This window comes from Odontesthes bonariensis, chromosome 13 (assembly GCF_027942865.1).
Source record: "Odontesthes bonariensis isolate fOdoBon6 chromosome 13, fOdoBon6.hap1, whole genome shotgun sequence".
In the NCBI taxonomy this organism is placed as follows: domain Eukaryota; kingdom Metazoa; phylum Chordata; class Actinopteri; order Atheriniformes; family Atherinopsidae; genus Odontesthes; species Odontesthes bonariensis.
In genome coordinates this window covers 13391557-13413345 of record NC_134518.1, presented here as the reverse complement: position 1 = coordinate 13413345, position 21789 = coordinate 13391557, and the positions used below count along the sequence as shown (strand labels likewise).

At 43.8% G+C, this 21789-nt stretch overlaps 1 protein-coding gene across 1 annotated transcript; it reads right to left on the bottom strand.

The window, feature by feature from the left end:
* Window positions 1-7283: 7283 nt before the first annotated feature.
* Window positions 7284-21480, bottom strand: lonrf4 (LON peptidase N-terminal domain and ring finger 4). The gene is made up of 12 exons (XM_075481026.1): window positions 21084-21480; window positions 19423-19541; window positions 18417-18539; window positions 17088-17255; window positions 16836-16947; window positions 16538-16613; window positions 16250-16364; window positions 12885-13006; window positions 12621-12779; window positions 11140-11302; window positions 10876-11025; window positions 7284-10305 (listed from the first exon to the last, which is right to left on the bottom strand). The coding sequence occupies exons 1-12, from the start codon at window positions 21379-21381 to the stop codon at window positions 10156-10158; spliced, it is 1755 nt and encodes a 584-aa protein (XP_075337141.1). The 5' UTR covers window positions 21382-21480; the 3' UTR covers window positions 7284-10155.
* Between the last annotated feature and the right edge of the window lie 309 nt (window positions 21481-21789).

Genomic DNA, 21789 nt, shown 5'->3' with positions numbered 1-21789 from the left:
CTTCATGAAAAATTCATGAGTTTTTGACATTTCTAAAAGGAAAAAGGCTTTTTTTCATGGCATTGTACTTGTTGTGAGTTGCTGCCTGATGTGACTTGTCCTCGTACGGGTTGTTGGAGGTTCGAGAGATGGCTGTGTGTTCAGCTCAACGACAGACCGAACTGGAAATGTGATACTTAACCCATTTAGGCCTAAGACGCCTGGAAAAGAATGCCTGTAAAACCTATGGGCGATTTCAGAAAGACCCCCTAAAACCTGAAGTTTTTCTGGAAATTCAGCAATTGTGTCAACGCCTACTAAATGATTGATTTCTCAGCCTCTGTAGCAGATAGAAACAAAATTCAAAAAGTATTTGAGAGCTTACACCTGTGGCTTTCTTTGGAAATTGAGTTTATTTACATACACCTTCATGAAAATAGAAAATGTAAAAAGTAAAGTGCAGGAAGGTCCGTGTAACGCTTTGCAGTGCTTTGATCCATTTTTAGAATTCACATGAAAAAGATGAAAATTGGGTTCAAAACTTCAATTTTCAATTTTCCAGACAACTCAGAAAACAGATAATTGATGTTGTTTGTTCATTTCATTGTAATTTGTCGGTGGAAAGTAAAATGAGTTAATATTCCAATTTTCAATTTCTGCGTCGTGGTTGGACTGAACCATGCACGCGGGGGCCGGGGGGATGTCTTGGCTCGAGTAGCGCCAGATGTGTTTTGTAGAGATAGGCCTACAAATGAAATGGATGGCAAGTCAGCTTGAGACGTACAGATCTGACAAAACGACTGGCTCAGCTGTAGGCCAACCTGCAAACTTTCCAATAGGCTACAGTACCATATTAAGTTGCGGCATGATTTAATATTGTCATATGTTTACGCCCTTCGCACTATTACTGCACTATCAGTAAAGAAACGGTGATGCTGAGTGTTGCCTATGCCACTTAGGCTATATTTGGGCACGAATAGCCTACATTTTGTTAAACGGTCAGTATGAGTAGCCTATTTAATTAGGTTAATACTAAGTGTGTAAACCCCGCCAATCTGCGTAAACACACTGGCCTAGGACAATATCCTAAGTTTTATTTTAGTACATTCACTGCACGAAGATGATTGCCTACAAAGACGCAGATGTAGGCTACATTAAGAATGTGACAGGAATAAGTTTGTGAATGACCTCTGCAAAGCAGACATCAGCTGAACCGAAACGTTGCATGGGTTACAGCGCAACTGCCCCCGGGGGTCCGTGTTTTGCAGTGATTTGCTCCATTTTTAGAATTCACCTGAAGTCAGGCTCCCGTTCCTGCAACGTTATCATAACGTGCCATTTTCTGAGATAAATATAAATAATAAACACGTAATGTTGAGCAGGAATCAAACCCCGGCCACCCGAGCCGCACGCAGATGCGCTACCACTAGCGCCAACACATGCGTCTTACATGTAAAAAAAAAAACATAGCCCTATCTCTGATACATAAGTAATTGTGAGTCACAAAGTTAAGCCTAAATCTATTATCATAGACAGTGCACAGTGACATGGCCATTGCAGTACCATTAGAGTACCATTTGGACATATAGCCTGCCTACCTTGGCCATAACATAGGCCTACATAATATAGCCTGCCAAAACAAAAATTACAAAGAATACATCAACAAATTTTACTTTAGTTTCAGTTGATATTTTGTTTTGTTTTTCCATCGTGTTTGATCACCGACTGAATAAAAATAACGCTATTTATCTATTTACGGACTAGTTTCAAAATTGTAAATTGAAGTTTTGAACCCAATTTTCATCTTTTTCATGTGAATTCTAAGAATGGATCAAAGCACTGCAAAGCGTTACACGGACCCAGGAACAGCACTATTTTCAATAAAAGAAACAGTAATAAAATAAAATAAAAAGTCAAGTGCAGGAACAGCGCTATTTTCAATTAGAAAACAGTAATAAAATAAAATTTAATTTTATATTTAAATGATTTATTTATATATTTATTTTATCACCAGTCTCTTCGTAGGCTACTGGCAGCACAAGGAGCCCATACACATTCCCATAAACGTTTTCATCTCCGGCACTGTAGGCTTGCCATACTGTATCTATTCGTCTCGGAAACGAGATGCGCCCAAAGCTCCTCAGTAAAAATATGATTAAATGCCTGCAACGGTGTGGCATCTGCAGGTAAACCGACTGTCACCCCTGGTGTGCGGTTGAAACCTCTCCGTCGATTACGGTGGTAATTGTCAGTCTTCCACTCACATTCAAACCCTTCAAAATCATCCTCAAACATATGTGCTAGCCATAAATCTCGATCAATTGGGTCAGCACGTTCTTCGGCATCATCAAAGCCAAGAAACTCCTCACAATCGCTACCGTCTGAAATGTCTTCCCACTGAAAGTCCATGCTTGGTTGGATGAAACTTAACTTTTTTTTTTTTTTTTTCGATGTAACTTAACTTCAAAACAATGACACGAGGAACATGACGACACTCTCACGTGTCTATTATAATGCATTTAATTGGCGCAGAGGTCAATAATTGGTGCAAAACAACCTTATACAGGAAAAAATACGCTTTCCCGGCCTTAAAGGTAGAATAACGCAACAGCGCCCCCGGCTTTAAAGGTAGAAATGCGGCAACGCTTTCCCGGCCTCAATGGGTTAAGCTATAGAAAGAGCAGACAACTTTTGTGTATGCTTCACCTAGCTTGTGTACTTTACCACTGCTCTGACAGTTTACAATACACGAAAGTTAAACATATTCCACAGCTGGTGAAACCTTACACTGAAAGAGCAAAAAATTAGCCCAAATTTGCACTCATCCAGAATAAAGTGTCGCTGAATGTGGAATACCTTTTATTTTAGTGTTTATGCAATTGTAAACAAAAAAACTGTTATTGTAAGCACATCAGTTAGGTTTAAACTCAATAAAAAGTCAACAGATTCAATAACATGTACAGTGCCTTGCGAAAGTATTCGCCCCCCTTGAACTTTTCAACCTTTTGCCACATTTCAGGCTTCAAACATAAAGATATAAAATTATTATTTTTTGTAAAGATTCAACAACAAGTGGGACACAATCGCGAAGTGGACTGAAATTTATTGGATGTGTTGCTCTCTGCGCTTTGAACAGAACCCTGAGACAGAGCAGGTGCATTTATACGGAGACTTCATTACACACAGGTGGATTCTATTTATCATCATCAGTCATTTTGGACAACATTGGATCATTCAGAGATCCTCACTGAACTTCTGGAGTGAGTTTGCTGCACTGAAAGTAAAGGGGCCGAATAATATTGCACGCCCCACTTTTCAGTTTTTTATTTGTTAAAAAAGTTTGACACATCCAATAAATTTCATTCCACTTGTTGATTCTTCACAAAAAAATTTTATTTTATATCTTTATGTTTGAAGCCTGAAATGTGGCAAAAAGGTTGAAAAGCTCAAGGGGGCCGAATACTTTCACAAGGCACTGTATTTGAGGGGGAAAATTAGTCTTTAACCATGGAGTATGAGAGGAAGGTCAAGGAAGAGGCTAAAGCTGGATTTATAGTTGACGTGTTGCTCACGGCGCGGGCGGCCCGTGACGTCAAAATGACGATTCAGGCCTAGCGCGTGCCTTGAAAAGACGGTGCAGCAAGTTGTCGTGCACCAGTCGAATTTTGTAACTGCGCACGCTTACAACGACAGACCGGATGGACCAATTTGAGGCCAGGCTCAGTAAGGAGGTGCATTTGTACAGGCACCTGTACGACACTTCAGGCCTGGGCAGAAGCAGAAAGGTCTGGAAGAGGGGGAGAACATGGACTAAGAACAATTGACTGTACAAATGTGGTACTGCTTCCTTTTAACAAAGTTATCTTGCCTCTGCAAATACACAACATCAAACTAACTTTGGAGAATGCAGCTTGCCTCAGACACACAAATGCAACTTCAAAAATTACGTTCAATTTACTACTGATTCAAACTGTCTTCCACGACGACCTACTATCATCACATCCGTCTCTCTCTCTCTCTCTCTCTCTCTCTCTCGCAAGCAGGTTAACATGCACTTCAGGCCATTTCATAGAACTGTGAGGACCATACAAAAGCAAACCCCACAGCGAGGTGTGTATCTCTGCAGGCAGTAACTCCATGAATCAGTGAGCCAGTTGCACAGCATCATGTCTCCTGCGGCGCCCCCCTGCTTCCTGCTTCTCCTGTCCTTCATCTGCCAGCAGGTGATCCAAGCATCCTTCACTGCTTTTGAATTTTCGTCTACCCAGAATCCACCTGATTATAAAGAACACTGCCGCTCTAATTAACTCAATCAGTGTTGGCTTAGTGGTGTTTACTGGGGCCATGGGATACCTAATCCGTCTTTTTTGACATGTTAAACTGTCAGCCATAAAACTTGGGAGGTCACTTTTATTTCCCCTCACAAATCAAGTTTTCCGGGCTCGAATCATCAAGCGTAACTTTCAAGGAGAAAGTGAGCTCCCAAATGAGAGAAATCTATTGCTTGATCCTACAATGTTGTGTACTTTTTTGGGATCTCTTTGGCTTTTTGTTATTTTTGGGTTCTCTGGTGTTCCTTTAGATGAAAGTATTAATGATGTATCCTGTGTTGCTGCCAGCAGCAGGTGGCCAATATGTTTACTTTGGCTCTCGGAGGCACTGACACACAAGAGCATACTCATGGGTTTATCATCGTGTTGACACCCAAGAGGATTAAACAAAGACAGAAACTAGCAGGGTTCATCAGCTTCACACCCACAAGAGGACACACGCACAAGCACATTCAGACACACAGAACTCTAATCTCTTGGAAAAAGGTGCCCGCAGGCAGATATGGCAACTTGAGCTGATATCTTTCTCTCCACCTTCAGTCATCTTCAGTTCAGCACACTCGTATCTGCTGGAATTAGCTCACTGTGAGTTCTCTCTCACACTGTGTAACGTAAACAAAATGCTTTTCACTTCAAAGACAAAGTTTCTCTATTTCTTAATTGATAATCCTGCTCTCTCTCTCAGGCTGGGTTTTGTTTCTATGACAACAGAGCTACAGCCAACCTCCGATGTTCTCTGTGGCTCTTTGGCTGTTGTTCAACATCGCACATAGAGCGGGCTCGTCTATTTTGGTGGAAGCCCCAGTGAGTTGTTCCATAATTATGGAGGATAATTATTACAGATTCACACATAGGAGTGCACTGAAGCTCTCGTCTTTGACTGTAGTCCTCCGTGCTGCATTCTAACTTAGTCACGTGAAAAAAGTAGTTGTTTTATGTATCAGGACTTAAAAAAAAACAGCTGGTCATTACCAGGTCTTACAATGAGGAAAAAACACAAGCAGATGAACAACAACACATTACACGGTGACAAGATTTACTGAACAAAAACTAAAGCAAAATGCAGAAGCAGCGTGTGAACTACTAACCTTACCCCCATGATTAAACGGCTTGTAGAGCCACCTCAAGCAGCAATAATTTGAAGTATTTGTTTTCTGTTTGATGATATTAGTCTTTCACTTTGTCATGGAGGTATTTTGGCCTTCCCTTCTTCACAACATTGTTTCTGTTCATTGAGGTTTGCAGCCATTTTTAACTCTGTTAAGATCCGTCCAGTTTTCAATAATGAAGAGTCTGGTCGACAATTTTAGCCAATCTTTAGCTGTCTGAGACGTCCACTTCAGTCAAAACTGTCAACTGTCTAGGACGTTCTCCGCTTGTGAATAATCTTTCTCACTGTTGAATGATAGACTATAAATAGTTTGGAACAATTGCTTCTCCGACATCAGTACTGATGTATTTCCTTCTTGTTATTGTGTAACATACACTTGTCAGTGTACATTCTCAGTCTTCCAGGTTGTGGTAATCCTAAGAGCTTGAATAAGGGCAACTATATTTCTTCTTGGCTCTTGAAGAAGTTTCACCTCTCATCTGGAAAGTGTCTTGTTCCAGATATGAAAACTGACAAAACGTCTTTGACAGAGGTGCTCACACCTGCTGATGATCTGTCAATGAAGCGTTTTCACACACTGCTTCTTCGCATTGACTTCATTCCTGTGAAATGAACAACGACACAGTGTATTCCATGTGCTGTTGTTCATTTCAGATTATAAATTCATCATTCTCAAGACCTTGTAAGAGCCAGGTGATTTTTTTCTTCCATCATGAGCTGGCATGTAAAACCTTGGAGCTCTAAGAGGTGGGTTTCTTTTTCACATGACAACGAATTAGAACCTTTTACCCTAGAAGCAGAATTCTCTCCATTTTCCTCATCTTTCCATCCGTGTGAGGAAACTGGTCCTCATGACAGCAGCAACACAAGAACACACACATGCACACCCACACAGAGCCACAGCCGGTTCCCCCTTTGCGATAACTCCTACAAAACGCCTGTCATCCTTACTCACTCATACACAAGCAGGGAGTCAGCGCAAGCCGATGGATCAATTTAGAACAGAAAAGCTGCGGCATTCTTCAAATGTAATGGGCTTTGATGTAGACGCTGAGCTGCATTACAGAGCCCCACTGAAGCCAGTGAAACCTCTTTTTATCTGACTGTTTCCTATGCAGAGGATGTTGGCAGAAATTTACCTCACTCCTGCTGCACCACTCTTTTTCCTGCAGAGACAGGCAGCTCATGAAAAAAAAACCTTCCCTCACCTAACCTGTTCTTACTATCTCTTATTGATCTACTGATTCCCTCTGCCAGTTATAATTAACCTTTGACCCTATTTTGACACATTAAGGTGATCTCTTTGAGTCTCCATATAAGAGAAAAGCGCACTGAAATTTCCAGTCTTTGGTTTTTCCTAACATAGCTACAGGCTGCCCCCTGGTGGAACATTTGATAACAACATATGCACATAATCCTGATCCACAGCAAGGCCTGTTCCATTCCCTTCATGTAGATAAGGTGGAAGCAAATCTCAATCCTTTCTACCTTAAATATTCCTCTCAGAAAAAAATGGAATTTAATCAGTCACAGCCCAGAATTTTCTAAAAATTCAATTGTTCGTTCACTGGACATATCTATTTGCTTTGTTCTGCTTAAATGCCAGCCACAAGCCAAAACAGAGGACTATTTTTAGCCTGCCGTGGCATGAAAGTCATTAGCATTTCTGTCCGAGTCCTCCTCTTATCAGTATGAGGAATGTTGACTCCCATCGCACCACGTATTGCCAGCCTCTGTTATGTTCTATAATTATAAAATTCTGCTGCCTCCAAAGAAAACCCACTAAAAACACAAACAAACCAAAAGGCCACCATCACATTGGATTAAATCACTCACGCAAAATAAACACACATCATACACAATTTTGCTTTGAGAATCTTTATTCATAATAACACTTAAAAAGTCATCCAAGGAGCAAGCAAGTAAACAATAATCAGACTGAGATAATTTACTGCTGTCGGGTTTGAGGTGGAGGAATGAATGCAAATTAATCAGACAGACACCGCTACGCTCTCAGTGGCTTTAATTGTACTTGTGACAAACAGAGAGGTATTTGAAAACTGTGCAGAGAATAACCACTGACCATCATACCAATGCGGCCAACATTTCCTGCAAAGCTTGCAGCGCAGAGCAGGAACGCGCCACCGAGGGGCTTTTCACAGCCTTTCCCAAGCAGACAAGTGTAAGACTCTCCTGTAGGAGGGGATTCGCCGCCAAGAGTGGCTCGCTTAATGCGCTTTGTGCTCTCTTTGTGGAGTGAAAATTGTTTTAAGGGTGTTGTACAACACTTTCTGAGAGTTAAATAAAGCGGCAGCCCAAGTCAACGCACATCTGCCAGGGTTTGAATGAGCTGAAAACCTTAAGTGCACGGCAGTGAATTAGCAGCAAATAATCTTTACAGATATATTATCATAAATATGGAAATTTACTGAGGCAAATCGCGCACTAGCATGGAAATCAGGTTCTCTGTTAATCGAAGAAAAACTAATGTGAGATTGATGGCTGGGAAGAGGGTTTGTTCGACAAGCGAAAACACAAAGACGAACAACAACAAAAAAAAAAGCTCGAATCTTTTGCGGGACTACAGCTAAGCATCGGTGATATCACTTTACAATGCTTGGAAGAGGGTAAAAAAGGTTAAAAAAAAAAAAAAATCTAATAAAACCCACCTCGGTGGAGTCTTGTTGTCGTCGTGTTTGATGCTTACGATGGTAATTCGAACAATTCTTCGAGAACCTCAGTCCCTTTTTTAAATTGAGTTAGCTTTAATCAGGTGAAGTATTCCCAGCACAGAGTTCAGAGATGAGCCTGTTAATCAAGTCACCACTGCTGCCCCAGTGTCCATCAGTCTGTTAATTAGTTCATCACTCATACAGAATAGTTTGAGTATTGCGATAACCCCATTTATTCTGAGCTATATCAACATTATCACACAGGCAGGACTGTTCTGCTGCATCGTACACACTGTATCTACAAGAGTGTTAACTGGACTTTGCTGGATTGTATTAATTGATATGTCTTCCGTGGGAAGTGGGGGGGGGTACTTTACTGCCCACCATACAAAAGGCATGAGGGTCAAGGCCTAACTTCAAGGAGTCCATGATGTAGATAAACATAAACACAGTGACGACTCAGGGAACTACTCCTATAAAGCATATTTAACACAGAAATATCTATGGCACATTTATCATAGTAGAAAATAAAAATAAAAATCACCCAGTTAAGCCCGTGGTTGTTAGTAAATTAGTTTTTTTACATAACTCAGCTTTAACATTCCATGGAATGTAGCACTATAATCAATAGAAATCACACAGTCCATCATCCAAGTCGTGCAGAAACTCTAAGACTTGCAGGTCTCCTGATGAGTTGGCCGAGGCACTCAAAGGCACCGTGACCGGTGGTAGACGGGCCGGACAGACACGGAGACGGAGTGAGGGCCAGAGGTAGGTGCCGTGACCTATGTGGTAGCCCCGTGTGTACGCGTGTGTGTGGTTGTTTGTGTATGTGTGTGTGTGTGGGGGGGGGGGGCTGCGTCCTAGTCGAACCACAACCAAAGTAGCTAAAATCGTAGCCAAATCCTTGTTACAGCTCGAACGTTCCGGTGGATGTTATCAGTGCCGAGCGCTCGTCATGTCCAATTCTTTCTTTTAAAATAGCGACGGCTCGTGAAAAATGGCAGCTGACACAAAAAAAACTATTTATTTACACCTGACACGTACACGTGGTGCTATGTTCCTTGGTGACCAGCGACGTACGTGGTCAAAAGTTCAGACTGCAAAAACATACCTGTTACACTTCCCACTCACCAAACCCAACTTCTCTCCGTTGTAATGGGAAATAAGTGGTTTACCACTGGGGTGAACAACAGCGTCCAGCAGCTTTCATTCACTAAAAAGACACGCTCCAGCCGCTGTGACGTGGGAGCCACAAATTATTATTGCAATGTTTAATACTAAATAGGGGTCTTTTATTATTCGATAGTATAAAAGGAGCCACACGCAATGGCTGCCAAGGCCAATAGGATTACACTAAAATGCAAAAGAAATAGGACAATCACTTCAATATATCCAACAAGATTACCTGATACACGTGGGCCTAAACACTGACGTGCAGGGCCCTGCGAGAATCTCCACACATTAAGTCGGCTATTTATGTTTATTCCCACTCCAAACGTAGCTATGTTAATGCAGAAAAGTCCGATTAGAACAGGCAACACACACAGCGCAGCATACCGAACTTTATTAGCTTGGCCGATGCCGTTTCATGGTACGACGGGAGGAAGAAGATAAAAAAAAACGAAAAAAAAACAAAACAATCAGCGACACCCAGTGTCCATGTTCAGCAATATTACTTGAAAATGGACTGATTCACCGTAGTTGCTTATCCACAAATAATCACCCTTGATGACCCGAAGTAAGAAGCGTCTTTGGTCATTCTGGTGTAAGAAACAACATATGCGAACTCAAACAACAACAACAACGACAAAAAAAAAAAAAGAAAAACCCAACAACTCTGCATTGTATTCTGCTGTAAAATCACCAACCTCCAGCTTTTGGCCGGTGCGACGTTAAAACAGCCCCTCCGCGATTCATAGTCCCAAACCCGACCTCCTACTCTGTATTGTGCGTGCATTCACTGGTTTCACTCTGCGCTTGTGTGTGCGTGATATTTGACTGTCGGCTATTTGTGGCCACAATTCCACTGTGCTCTGGTTATTGTTTTTTGTTTTTTTTCTTAGCTCTGAGAGAAGTACTCGAGGACAAGGCGGAGGTGTCCCAAGCGGTCTTTGAGTGAGGTCAGGGAGAGGACAGTGGTCTGATAGGCAGGGTCCAGCTGGAGGACGGACAGCAGCCACCAGCACCACGCCGGACCGTTGGCAGAGGCCTACAGAGAGTTAATAAGGTTAAAAAAAGAAGCATGACCACACACTGAACAGACTTTAGCCAGTCAGTGTGAACAGAGCAGGCAACTGTCCAGAGAATTCATGTGTGTGCGTACGGATAACATTACGACTTAACACTCTTGTCTGCTTGCCTGCGTGATGCTTTTCACTCTTTCATTGCTATTCTAAATACAGTTAAACACGTGTGGTGTAGATTAATTGATAAGCATCCCGTTCCATCCTCAGCATGCTGTAAAGGAAACACCGTCATTTCATTTCCGTTTGTGGGCAGCCAGTGGCTTCGATTCAATCGCTTCTGCCATGTTATTAAAAATATGTGCGATTTGTTGTCAATGGACCAAAACATCCGAACCCTCTAATACGTTGGAGGCCTAATGCTACCACCACCACCACTACTACAAACAACAGAGCTCCCTTTTCTGGCCGTCACTCTCTGTTGTTAAAAAGAAAAGCGTGTAAAGGCTCAGTGGTTTCTACGCAGGGAATGGGATGTACGTTTTTTTTACAAAGGTTCAGGGTAACACCTGCTTCTGCTAAGTTACAGTACCGACCTGAATGTTTTCCTCCTTATCCGGCATGCTTCCGTACTGTCTGTTGATCTGCTCGCGGATGCGGCTGCCCAGGCGATGGTACCAGTCCTGAGCCTGCTGGTACACGCTGTCATGGAGATGCTGTGAAAGCTCCAGTTCACTCCCATCAACCTGAGACAGAGAGGACACAGAGACGCGAAAAGATTGAAGATAGAGACGTTGGAACACTTCAAGTGTGTATCTTCTTGAGTAACTGCCGGACTTTGTGATCTCTGAGACGCTGACCTTGATGTCCTCCAGGTACTCTATGTCAGCGGTGTTGTAGCCATCCTTCTGACCTCTCTTCAGCACCCTAAATCTGCGACCACCCACAGTTTCCACGTAAGATCGTCCATCAGGCAGCACCTCCAGACCGAGGATCTCCAACATACAGCCGTAGTCTGCAAACCTGAGCAGCACAAGACCCAAACCTCAAACGCCGCCTTTCATGCATTTAAACGTGTCGTAGTTTGTGCTCTTTTAAAGGATCCTTAGTTTGGAATTACACCATGACACGTAATTTGCATTGATAAGCGTAATCTTACATGCGGCGTATGGAGAATCTCAAGCTAACCAAATACAATTCAAACAGCATGAGTACATGTGACTCATTTAAAGAGGGGGGGGGGGGCAGCTCTGCTTCACGCTGACTCAGGTTATCAAAGTTCAACCATGTCGAACCTCTTCAGCAAAACTGAATTCATCTTACAGGTCCAAGAAGGACTTTTGTTTTAATCCCAGTAACTCTGATGCGTTTGCATGTTTTGGCATAAACCTGGACTTGCTTAGTCATGGTGACAACATGATGCAACTTAAGACGGGAGGGAGGATTTTCTGTGAGATCTCAGAACAGACTGGTGACCATGTCGAGTTTTTTTTTTTCACCTCCTCGGGGTCACATATGAGTGATTTCGGCTTTGCCCACCGCTCGCTCTGCTTTTGCTGCACAGCGGGCTATCCCATCGGGCTCCACTGGGCCCGCAGTGAGCTTCCCAGAGAGGGAAATGTCAAACAAGGCCGAGCCACACCCAGACAGCCCGTCCAAAATATCTGCATGCATTGCGTCAGTACCGAAACAATGCTCAAATTAAAGGTTTAAACTGCAGCCTTTTTGGTGTTCATTTCAGGGCATTTACATCCAAAATGTAATCAGAGTTTAAGCAGGTTAAAGTTTTGAGCGGTGGCATTTGGAAGCTGTTCTAGTGAACCCACAGCATCTAGCCCGAGGAGCTCTCCGCGCAAGTGAAAGGAGTTATTCTTTGGCGACAAGACTAAAACAAATCCATCAGATAGATAGAAGGAACTTTAAAAGGCCAAACCAACAACGGGGTCATTCTGAAAAAGAGAAAAAAAAGAGCACACTGGTGAGCTCCGCAAACCTAATAAGATCTGGATGTCCACGGAAGACAACAGCGATGGGGGATTACAGGAGAACAGAAGAATGCCTTCATAACACCCAGCCAAGTGGAGATCAGTCTCCAGGAGGTAGGAACAATCCTCTCTTTATCTTATTTCTGGCTCTGCTGGTTTGTCCGAACACATTTTAGCCCGCGAAATTAAAAAAGGAACCGTGCATGACAAGGCTTTCAATTCCTAAACATGTTTGCATTTAAACTGAATTTTAGTTGTTTAAATACACATCCACTGTGGAGTCATACGGAGACAAAGTTAAGGGAACCGAAGTCACTGCCGAAACATTCGTGGACCTATCAGTGATGCATAAATACCCTTTGCCGTGCTCATAGCTGCACATGCCGAACTTCTTGGTGCCGGTCTCCATGCAGCGACGCATCATCAGCCGATATCGAGGCTCAAAAATGTGCAGTGGGCAGGGCACTCCAGGGTAGGCCACCGTGCAGACGAAGATGGGGATGTCCTTAGTGAGACTAGGAGAGAGGAAAGCGAGGTATGATGGGAAATAAAGGAAGAAACAAAAAGCACAAACCTGGTAACCCGTAAGAATCCAAAGCGATTCAATAAAAGGTGCCTACTTGGACAGCTCAGCCATCTCTGCATCGTGGACCTGTTTCCTCTCAGCCAATTGAGAAGGAAAAAGCCGGGCCATAATGTCCTGGAGCAGAGTTGTTGGGTTGTACTTCCTGTTTCTTAAGTACTGCAAAAACAAACGAAAAAAAAAGGGAAGAAACATCAGCATGCAAAAGATGCTACGGTTCACACCTTTAAAATCCAGCTGTGATGGGCAAAAAAATATTCCAACACTCCCACTAAACAAGTGTAGCCAAGTGCTGAGAACTGTTCAAACTGAGATAAGGCTCCAACAGTCTTTCTATCTTATCTTATTTACTTGGGCAAGTTCTTAACAGGATGAAATGCCCTAATCACTAGTTATGATCATAGCTGCTCACGTTTAGCTAAATCCTAAAGTAAAGAAGCTTCAGCGCTTCCTTTATCATCTGCTTTACGAAAGGAAACAATGGATTTCCTGTCCAGCCGCAACTTTCAAGGTGATGCTCCAAATCCTTTTATCCAGTCATACTAACTGGGATTTGTGTGGATAAGTGTGAGGAGAGGAGGCTGAGAAATAGAAAGGATATAAGTGACATGTTTCACTTTAGTGCCTCTATTTCCCCTCGCTTAATGACAAACCTTGATAATATTTCATCTTATATATAATCATACCAACATGATTTCACTGTGGTTGCCTTTGCCCAAGTTTCTCAACGAGATGAAGGAAAAGAGCTTAGGCTTGTGAGCTTACTGTACAACCTTCCCTGGGAGCCAGCTCAACAAGACACGGGTGCATCTTCTTTTTCACCGCGGCCTTCCTGTTCTGCACCAAACTCCGTCTGAGCTGGTGTTGCCAGATCTTATGATAGAATCGAGACACCTAAGCTATTAAAACGCACCCAAAACAACTGAAGGTGCTGATCAAAAGAGGCAGACCTGTGCAACTCTGGAACCCAGGGCAGCGTAGTAAAGCAACGGTGCGTGCTGCAAAATGTAGTGAAACCTCCGGTAGGGCGTAATATCGGCATTATCGCTTACTGTATGACCTCATCCCAGCCCAGGTTTTCTAACTCTGAACGCATTCGTGTCAAACTGGTGGAGATTTATCAGGTGACCAACCCTCATCATTTATATCCAGTGAGCTGTAAAGCAACACAGCTACTGAAGCTAAAGCATGAAGCGCTCCCATTTTAGCCTCCCTCCACTGGCTGCCTGTGCATTTTAGAGTCCATCTGAAGATTCTTTTATTTGTTTTTAAATCATTAAATGGACTCGCCCCGCCTTACATCTCTGAGCTGCTGCATCCTTATGCTTCTGCCCGGTGCCTCAGGTCAGCTGATCAGCTGCTCCTGGAGGTACCGAGAGCTAAACGGAAGCTCAGAGGAGACAGAGCCTTCTCCGCTGCTGGTCCTAAACTGTGGAACGATCTCCCATTGCACATTAGATGGGCTTAAGTCTTAAAACCCATTTTTATTCCCTGGCTTTTAACCCAGCATGAGTTTTCTGTTTCTGTTTCTTTGTTTCTGTTATTGTTTTTATTGTTTTAATATTGTTATCGTTTATTATTGTTTTTACATTGTTCTTATGTTTTATGTCTCATACTTCGTGTTGTTATTCATGTTCAGCCACGGCTGTTTTTAAAGGGCTTTATAAATAAAGTTGAGTTGAGTTGAGGAAGCAATGCTGGAAAAACAAAACGGAACGCCGACATGTAGCGTTCTGTTTTTCGCCTCGTGAACAGGAGACAGTCATAGTGCGTTTAATGATAAACCGAACAAGTATATGCCCCTGCATTACAGCATGGGTGGACCTGTTCGACTTGTTTGGTTTGTTGACTGTACAAAAATAAATGCTACTGTGGGAGTAATCTTAAAAGCATGTGAGAGAGTTTCAGGCTTAATTTCTCATACGAGATGCGACACTGCCTTAAATACTGTTTGCACCAAAAACACTGTAAAAAACATTCAAACCAGGGTTATGGGAACTCTCTTAAGTTATTTTTCTGTCATCCAGAGTCTAAAACGTGCAATAACTTTTGTTTTTCACTTTGTAACTTAGCTGTGGATATGAATGTGAATGTACAGACATCATGTGATGCAATATGGTGAGCACGATGCACTGCACACTCATACTCTGCATGAAAACAGGTCCCAGTGGTTTGATTAACAAAAATAATAATAATAAGAAGAATAAGAATAATAAGAATAATAAGAATAAGAATAATTTGTGTCAGTTCCAAATCTTTGAAAGTGATCGGTCTCTGTTTAAGGTTACATCAGCATTCCATCTGCCTTGCACCTCTCTTGTAGGGATGCTCCTGTGTGGAAGTCAAACTGTGGTTGGGTGGTCTTTGACTCAGTCTGAGGTAGAGCGGGACCCTCTCGCTGTTTTTCCCAAAGACAGCCGGCTGGTCGGCAGGCCGTGGGTTTTACATGCTGCTCTGGAGCAAATTAGGCTTCCAGCAAAAGTTGTCATGGCGATAGTACAGCCCAGTAAGACGTTAACTAGCTAACCAGAGCTAGAGCTGATTAAGCCAATATCCCTGCTTCATAGGGGAGGCCACATGACTGAAAATGAGGTAATTACATTTCTTAAGGGTTGTGAGCGTTGTTTCTGCTCGACTTAAAAGTCCCACCTCGGCATTTCAGTCCGGTTGAGGTCTGGACTCTTTCATCTTCTCTTTTTAAGCCATTCTGTTGTAGATTTGCTGCTATGCTTGGGATCATTGTCCTGCTGCATGAACAAACCTCAGCGGTCAGACAGACGGCCTCTCATTTGACTCTGGAATACTTTGGTATACAGAGGAGTTCAAGGCCGTTTGGTGCCCAGGTCCTGTGGCTGGCAAAAACAATACAAAATCATGATGTCTCCACCACCCTGCTTGACAGTTCATGAGCTGCGTTTGGTATTCACCCAACGGGATGCTGCGCGTCTCAACGTAGGTGTTTGTTCACAGGTAGCTTCCCAAACCTAAGCTGTGCTGCCATGTTATTTTTAGAGAGAGAGAGGGTTTTTTTCACTTGTAACTCTTCCAAACAAGCCATACTTGTTCTGTCTTTTTCTAATTGTGCTGTCGTGAACTTTAACATTTAACAGGCTAACTGAGGCCGGTAGAGTTTGAGATGTAGCTCTTGGGTTTTTTACAGTTTCTCTGAGCATTGCACAGTCTGACCTCGGGGCGAACCCACTGGGGCGTCCACTCTTAGGACAACTGGCTACCGTTCTGAATGTTTCCCACTTGTGAAGAATCTTTCTCACTGTAGAATGGTGGGCTCCACTTTTTTTTGGACTCCAAAAGTTGAACGAATAAGCAGCTCTTACAGTCCAGATGTTTTATTTAAACAGTAGGTTTGAAACAAATGTGTTCACAGGATGGGTAGGTGGTTACCTCTTGTAGTGGATGTTTACAGAGTGGACAGCGGAGGTTGTGGTCCAGACTCCTCTCGATGCAGTTTTTGCAAAAGGTGTGACCACAGGGGGTTGTGACTGGCTCAAAAAACAACCTGCGGGGGACAGAGACGGACATCGGCTTCAGTTCGTGTTCGTGTGCAGTCTGTACATGTGTGTTAAAGCTTAATGGCAGAGAGGAGAGCCAGAATAGAACCAGCCAGACATGGTACACAAGCTACACACATTAATGCATTATGGATGGCAGCCAGTGCTCTGGGACACTGACCTAATGCAGAGAGGGCACTCAAAGTCTGACACAGTGAGAACACCCAGCGTTTCCTCCTTGTGCGCTTTACTTTCACCTGAGAATGAAAGGAGTTAAAAACCAGTCACTGTTAGGATTCACAACGGGTTTGTTATGAACAAGATGAATGATGTATATGAGGTAATTTTAAACCATCTGGGGGAGGTTTAAAGGAATGCCGTTGGCAGCAACTCTGGCAAAAACGATTCATAATGACAACGATAAGGACGAGGATGACGATCAGATCATAAAGACCGTGTCTCCTGGTGGGTCAACCTACCCCTGCCATGCTCATCTTCCTTCCTCATCATCATCTCCTCGTCCTCCTCAGCAGCAGGGAGGAAGGAAACAGCTTGGCAGAGGCTGAGGCAGCACTCGGTGCCCGCGTCGTGCTTCATTTTGGAGCCAAACAGATGCACGCTTATATCAGTTCAAACCTTTTTTTTTTTTTTTTTTTTCATTCCCCCCGCTTACATTCAGTCCCTGTCCAAGTCAACAGCTAAACATGTAAGTGCATTTCTCTTAAGCGCACCTGATGCGCCTCTCTCCTCCCTCCGTGGGGATGTTTGCCGTCACCGTGTGTCGGCCCCTGGGAGCCGCTGAGGGTGGTAATGGGGCAGGGCTCTTTCAGGTACTCGGACACCACCTGCAAAACGCAGGGCACCTCTTCTGGCACTGCTATTCCCTCGACCTCCAGGATCTGCCGTTCAAAGCGACGCAGAACAGCTCAATCGCCACCATGCATTACGTGTTCGCTTTCATCAGTATAATTACAGCTAATTGAATGACAGAGGTGTCAATAACAACACTTAAAAGTAGCGAGAACCAGTTAAAAGTGTGGATGTGAAGATAGAATACGTTTTACATGTAAAATAGGTTAGATTAGAACTAATATTACTAACGCGATTACTTTGCCTGGGTCCAGACCTTTGAATCCATCCACTCCACCGAGCTGAGTTCAATTCTGTCTGATATCAGGCAAACAATTACAGCTAACAGATTAGAAAAATGATCATCAAAAAACTTAGGTGAAAAAAAAAAAATGAGTATTCAGACGAACAAAGACCCACATAAACTACATTGACAATTTAAAAAAATTGCAAAGGTATAACAAAACTAAAAAGTAAGTAAAGCATAAAAGCCTCCATCTATAATAAGAGATTGCACCCACACATACAATACTGTGCAAAAGTCTAGAGTCACTTGTTACTTTACATTTAGCTTCCAAGAAGCCAGGCTTCCTTGCAATGCATCTGGACCTTCGGCTGATCCATCAACTGCTCACCGAAGCCTCGTCAGGAGTGGCTGTTAAGAGGCCATTCTTAAGGAAGGGGAACAGGGAGGAAAGGCTGAGCTGTGCCAAATGACACTAGATGTGGACTGAAAAATCAGTAGCAACGGGTCTTATGGAGGGATGAATCCTCCCCAGAGCCCGGACCCCAACATAGTTGAAGCAATGTGGCATCATCTTGACAGAGAAATGAACAAAAGGCAGCCGACATCCAAAGATGAGCTTTGAAATGTTCCCTCAAATGCCTGAAGGAGTATTTCTGAAGACCGCTCAAAGAAAAAAAAATTTCCCAAAGAGGGTCCAGGCTGGTGGCTCAAGACTTTAACACAGTATTGGAGTGAAAACAAACTTTAGTCGCAGCAGACGGTGCATTGTTACTTTGGCTTCCAAAGTAACTGGACGTAAAAGCATACAGCTCTGCTACAGTTCAGATTTCTGTGCATCTCTGCATTATAAAAAAAAAAAAAAAAAAAAAAAGGAATAGGAATAGGAATCTTATTTCTCACGTAGCCTCTAACCTTTCCACCGCTAAATTCCCCCACGATCAGCAGCTCAGAAAGACATACAAACCTTCTTGATCTGGCTCTTTGCAGGAACAAAGTCAGCTTGAAGTTTTAGGCAACGATGGAACTGGACGAGGGCTTCTTTCTGCTGACCCATCTCCAGCAGTACATTCCCTTTACGCAAGAAGCCCTGCGCAAACAGCAGTGCAATCAGTCCGTGACAGAAGGAGACAATACTGCAACTCACAGCTGAGAAGAGAAAACACCCTCATCCAAAGTTTACATGAATCACGTTGAATCTTTTTTTTTTTTCTATGTTCTCATGGTTTTACTCAGATTTGCCGCGCTTATCGCCATCAGCTGAACTGTTCAGCTTCGAGATGTAACGTGGCAAAACACTTCTCTGGAAGTGAGATAAAAAATTTTAAAAAAAAACAACGTGAAAGATTAGATACAGTGTGCTTTTCTCCAATAACAGTGCCCCCTAGTGGCATGGAATGACTAAGTGACATTATGACCTCAGTAGCTGTTTGCATAACCTGATGGTGAATGACATAACAATGATTAAGAAGAGAGAAAATTGCACTAAAACGGGCACGCCAGAGGAGAAAATCAAAGAGAGCCTGCAAGAGCTTTGTTTGCGCCCCGTTACGTTACGCCGTTACGTACATAACCATTACAAAACCAGCCAATGGGGTTACACGCAGCAGCTGCACGCACAGAGGACAACTGTGGTGCTGATGACGGTCAGAAGTTCATGTGTTTGTCCCAAAGCTACTGCGGTCCAAATTCATGAAGTGTTAGTCAACCCGTAATTGTGATTTAAAAAAAATGGTGATTAACAATTTGATTATAAATTGGAAGCCACTACAGTATTAGTTTCATGATTGTGACATGAGTGCCCTGGGCAGCTAGGCTTTCTGTGCTTATGGGGCTCCTCTTTCACACTGTCTGGGACAGCTAGGAAAATGTCGATGGAAACGTGACATTCCCCTGAGCTCCCTCCGGCTGTTCTTCTACAGGTGAAAACTTTGTGGTGCGATCAGTTTAAAAAAAAAAAAAAGGTTTCTCACCTCTGTCCAGCTGGGGTGAAGGCAGCAGAGGTAGTCAAGGTCTGTCAGGGCATCAGAGAAACGCAACAGGTGCGAGTTGGCCTCAGCTCTGAACATCTTCAAACTCCGATCATCCGGGACTAAAAACATTCAAAAACACCGTGAAAGAGACACACAGAAAAACTCTCGGGGCCATTGCATAACCTGTTGAGGTGAGTCCCAGTCACACCAACGTGTAATAACCTGCAAGAAATGGCTTGTGCCACAATTAATATTGACGATGCCACCGGGGCTGATTTGTAAACAGGAGGGTTTTTAAACTCCCATCGCAAAGCCAGCGTGCGCACGCGGTGCTGCGTGCGCGAAGATACCGCACGCTGCATCAGTCTGAGTCCTGGTGCCGGTGACCTGGGAGTTTAACTTTCACGTTTCAGCACATTCATTTACACTCATTTTATTTCACTGCCATCGTGTTACAAGAGAAAAGAAAAAAGAAAAAAGAAAAAAACGCCTCTCGTTACATGTCACACCGATGCGCACACGTGCCCTCAAGAGCCGGAATCACTGTTACCTAAAGCTGTTACACAAGTCCTGTTTACATAGAGCAGGCCTTCACTAACACGCGCTGCCGGGCCAGGCTGCGATAAAACAAACCCAGCACGATAACCGGTCCGACCTCAAACATGCGAAAGACGAAACAAAAAGTGTGTCAGGGGGTCATTAGCTACATAAGAAGCTACAATAGCACAGGCGAGAGGGGGTCGCGGGGTTTGATTGGATTGGCAGGGATGGCAAAGCACGAAGGTAATTCAACGGCAGGCCGATTCACTGTAACGCGAACGGTCCTGCAATCCCCGGGACAACTGCAGACTTCAGCAACATATCTGGGGCAGAGGTTGTCCCTTCTGCTTTCTCACAGACACACTGGGAATGAGGTCAATTGCACTTTTACGCTTAAACTTTTAACTGCAGAGGGCACGGAACTGCACACACACACAAACAGAGCACACACACACACACACATCTGCCTCCATATCTAACAGTGTAATAATTGATCTTTTTTGTGGCTTTTTCGGAATGCAGTTCACCACATCCTCTCATTTTCATCATTTTGTTTTTGTTTTTTTTACTGAGGACACAGATAAGCGCATAAATACAGATTGGGTTCAGCCCGGGCCCGATGTTAGGTTCCCCCACGCCATCAGCTGTCACAGAGCCCTTTTAAACTCGTGTGTGACTGACTAGGACAGATGGGGAAATGTTGAACCTTTCAACCTTTGGTTGAAACCCTGCGTTTCTTTCCTCTAAAGGAAATGCCCCTGGACTCCCGCAGAGGCACTGTTCACTGACCCGGTTATTTACATCCAGGCGGTGAATACACTTAAACGATGAACACTTAACAACCGTAAATCGCTCTCATCTGTCCTTGAGACCACAACGGGCATTATTTTCCCTGTCATAACGCCTCTCAACTCACACGCTTGTGCGCATTCAGACTGTGAGGGGACTTGGGGTACGGGCATCGCCGCTGGGCACCAGCCGGGATGTTGTGAGACTCCAAAAAACTTATTTCCCTGGTTGTCATCAGAATCGTTGAAAGTTAAAAAAAATAAATAAATAAATAAATACATGTGCAGAGGAGTCTCTGCGGTTGAGCAGATGTCCCGTGTGAAGCCCCTTACCTAAGTGTAGCCCCTCATTGGCCATGCGTAAAGCTTCCGTGAAATCGTTGGCTTTGAGCTTGTCTTGGATTTGGCACTTGACCCTCGTCTCGTCGGGGCAGCACTTTTCCACCACGCTGATGAGCAGGACGTTGTTTTTCATGCCTTTCGCCTCCTTGTGTTTTAACCGCTCTTTGCACAGCGGGCATTTGGACGGGAGGTAGCCCCCGACGCACCTCCGGCAGAACGTGTGGCCGCACGACATGGTCACCGGCTCGCACATCAACAGGAGACAGTGCGGGCACTCCAGCAGATCCATTGCACACGGCTTCCGTCAACCAGCACGGTGTCCTACGGGAAAAAAAGCTTTTTGCTTTGTCCGTCAAAGCAATCCAGACAGGGGGAGAGGAGGGGGGGGGGGGGGGTTCGGGTTTTTATTATTGCACGGATCTGTTGAGTACCATACTGACGGCTAAGCAATAGGCTACACAAAAAAATGTGCCCCACATCCGCTCGAACCAGACCCGTTTCTGTCCAACTGCTGTTAATCTGAGCCCCGTCCGCTCAGCGCTCCAGTTCACTTTTCAAATAAAAGGCATTCATTGACATTGTCTTTTCGAGTCTTTTCTTCGTCTTTGGTCTGGGACGAGAGGCATCTTCCCTTTTCAGATAGGTTAAAGAGACACCAGCTCCCGGTTCGACACGCTGCTCCCCTCGACGCTCGGAA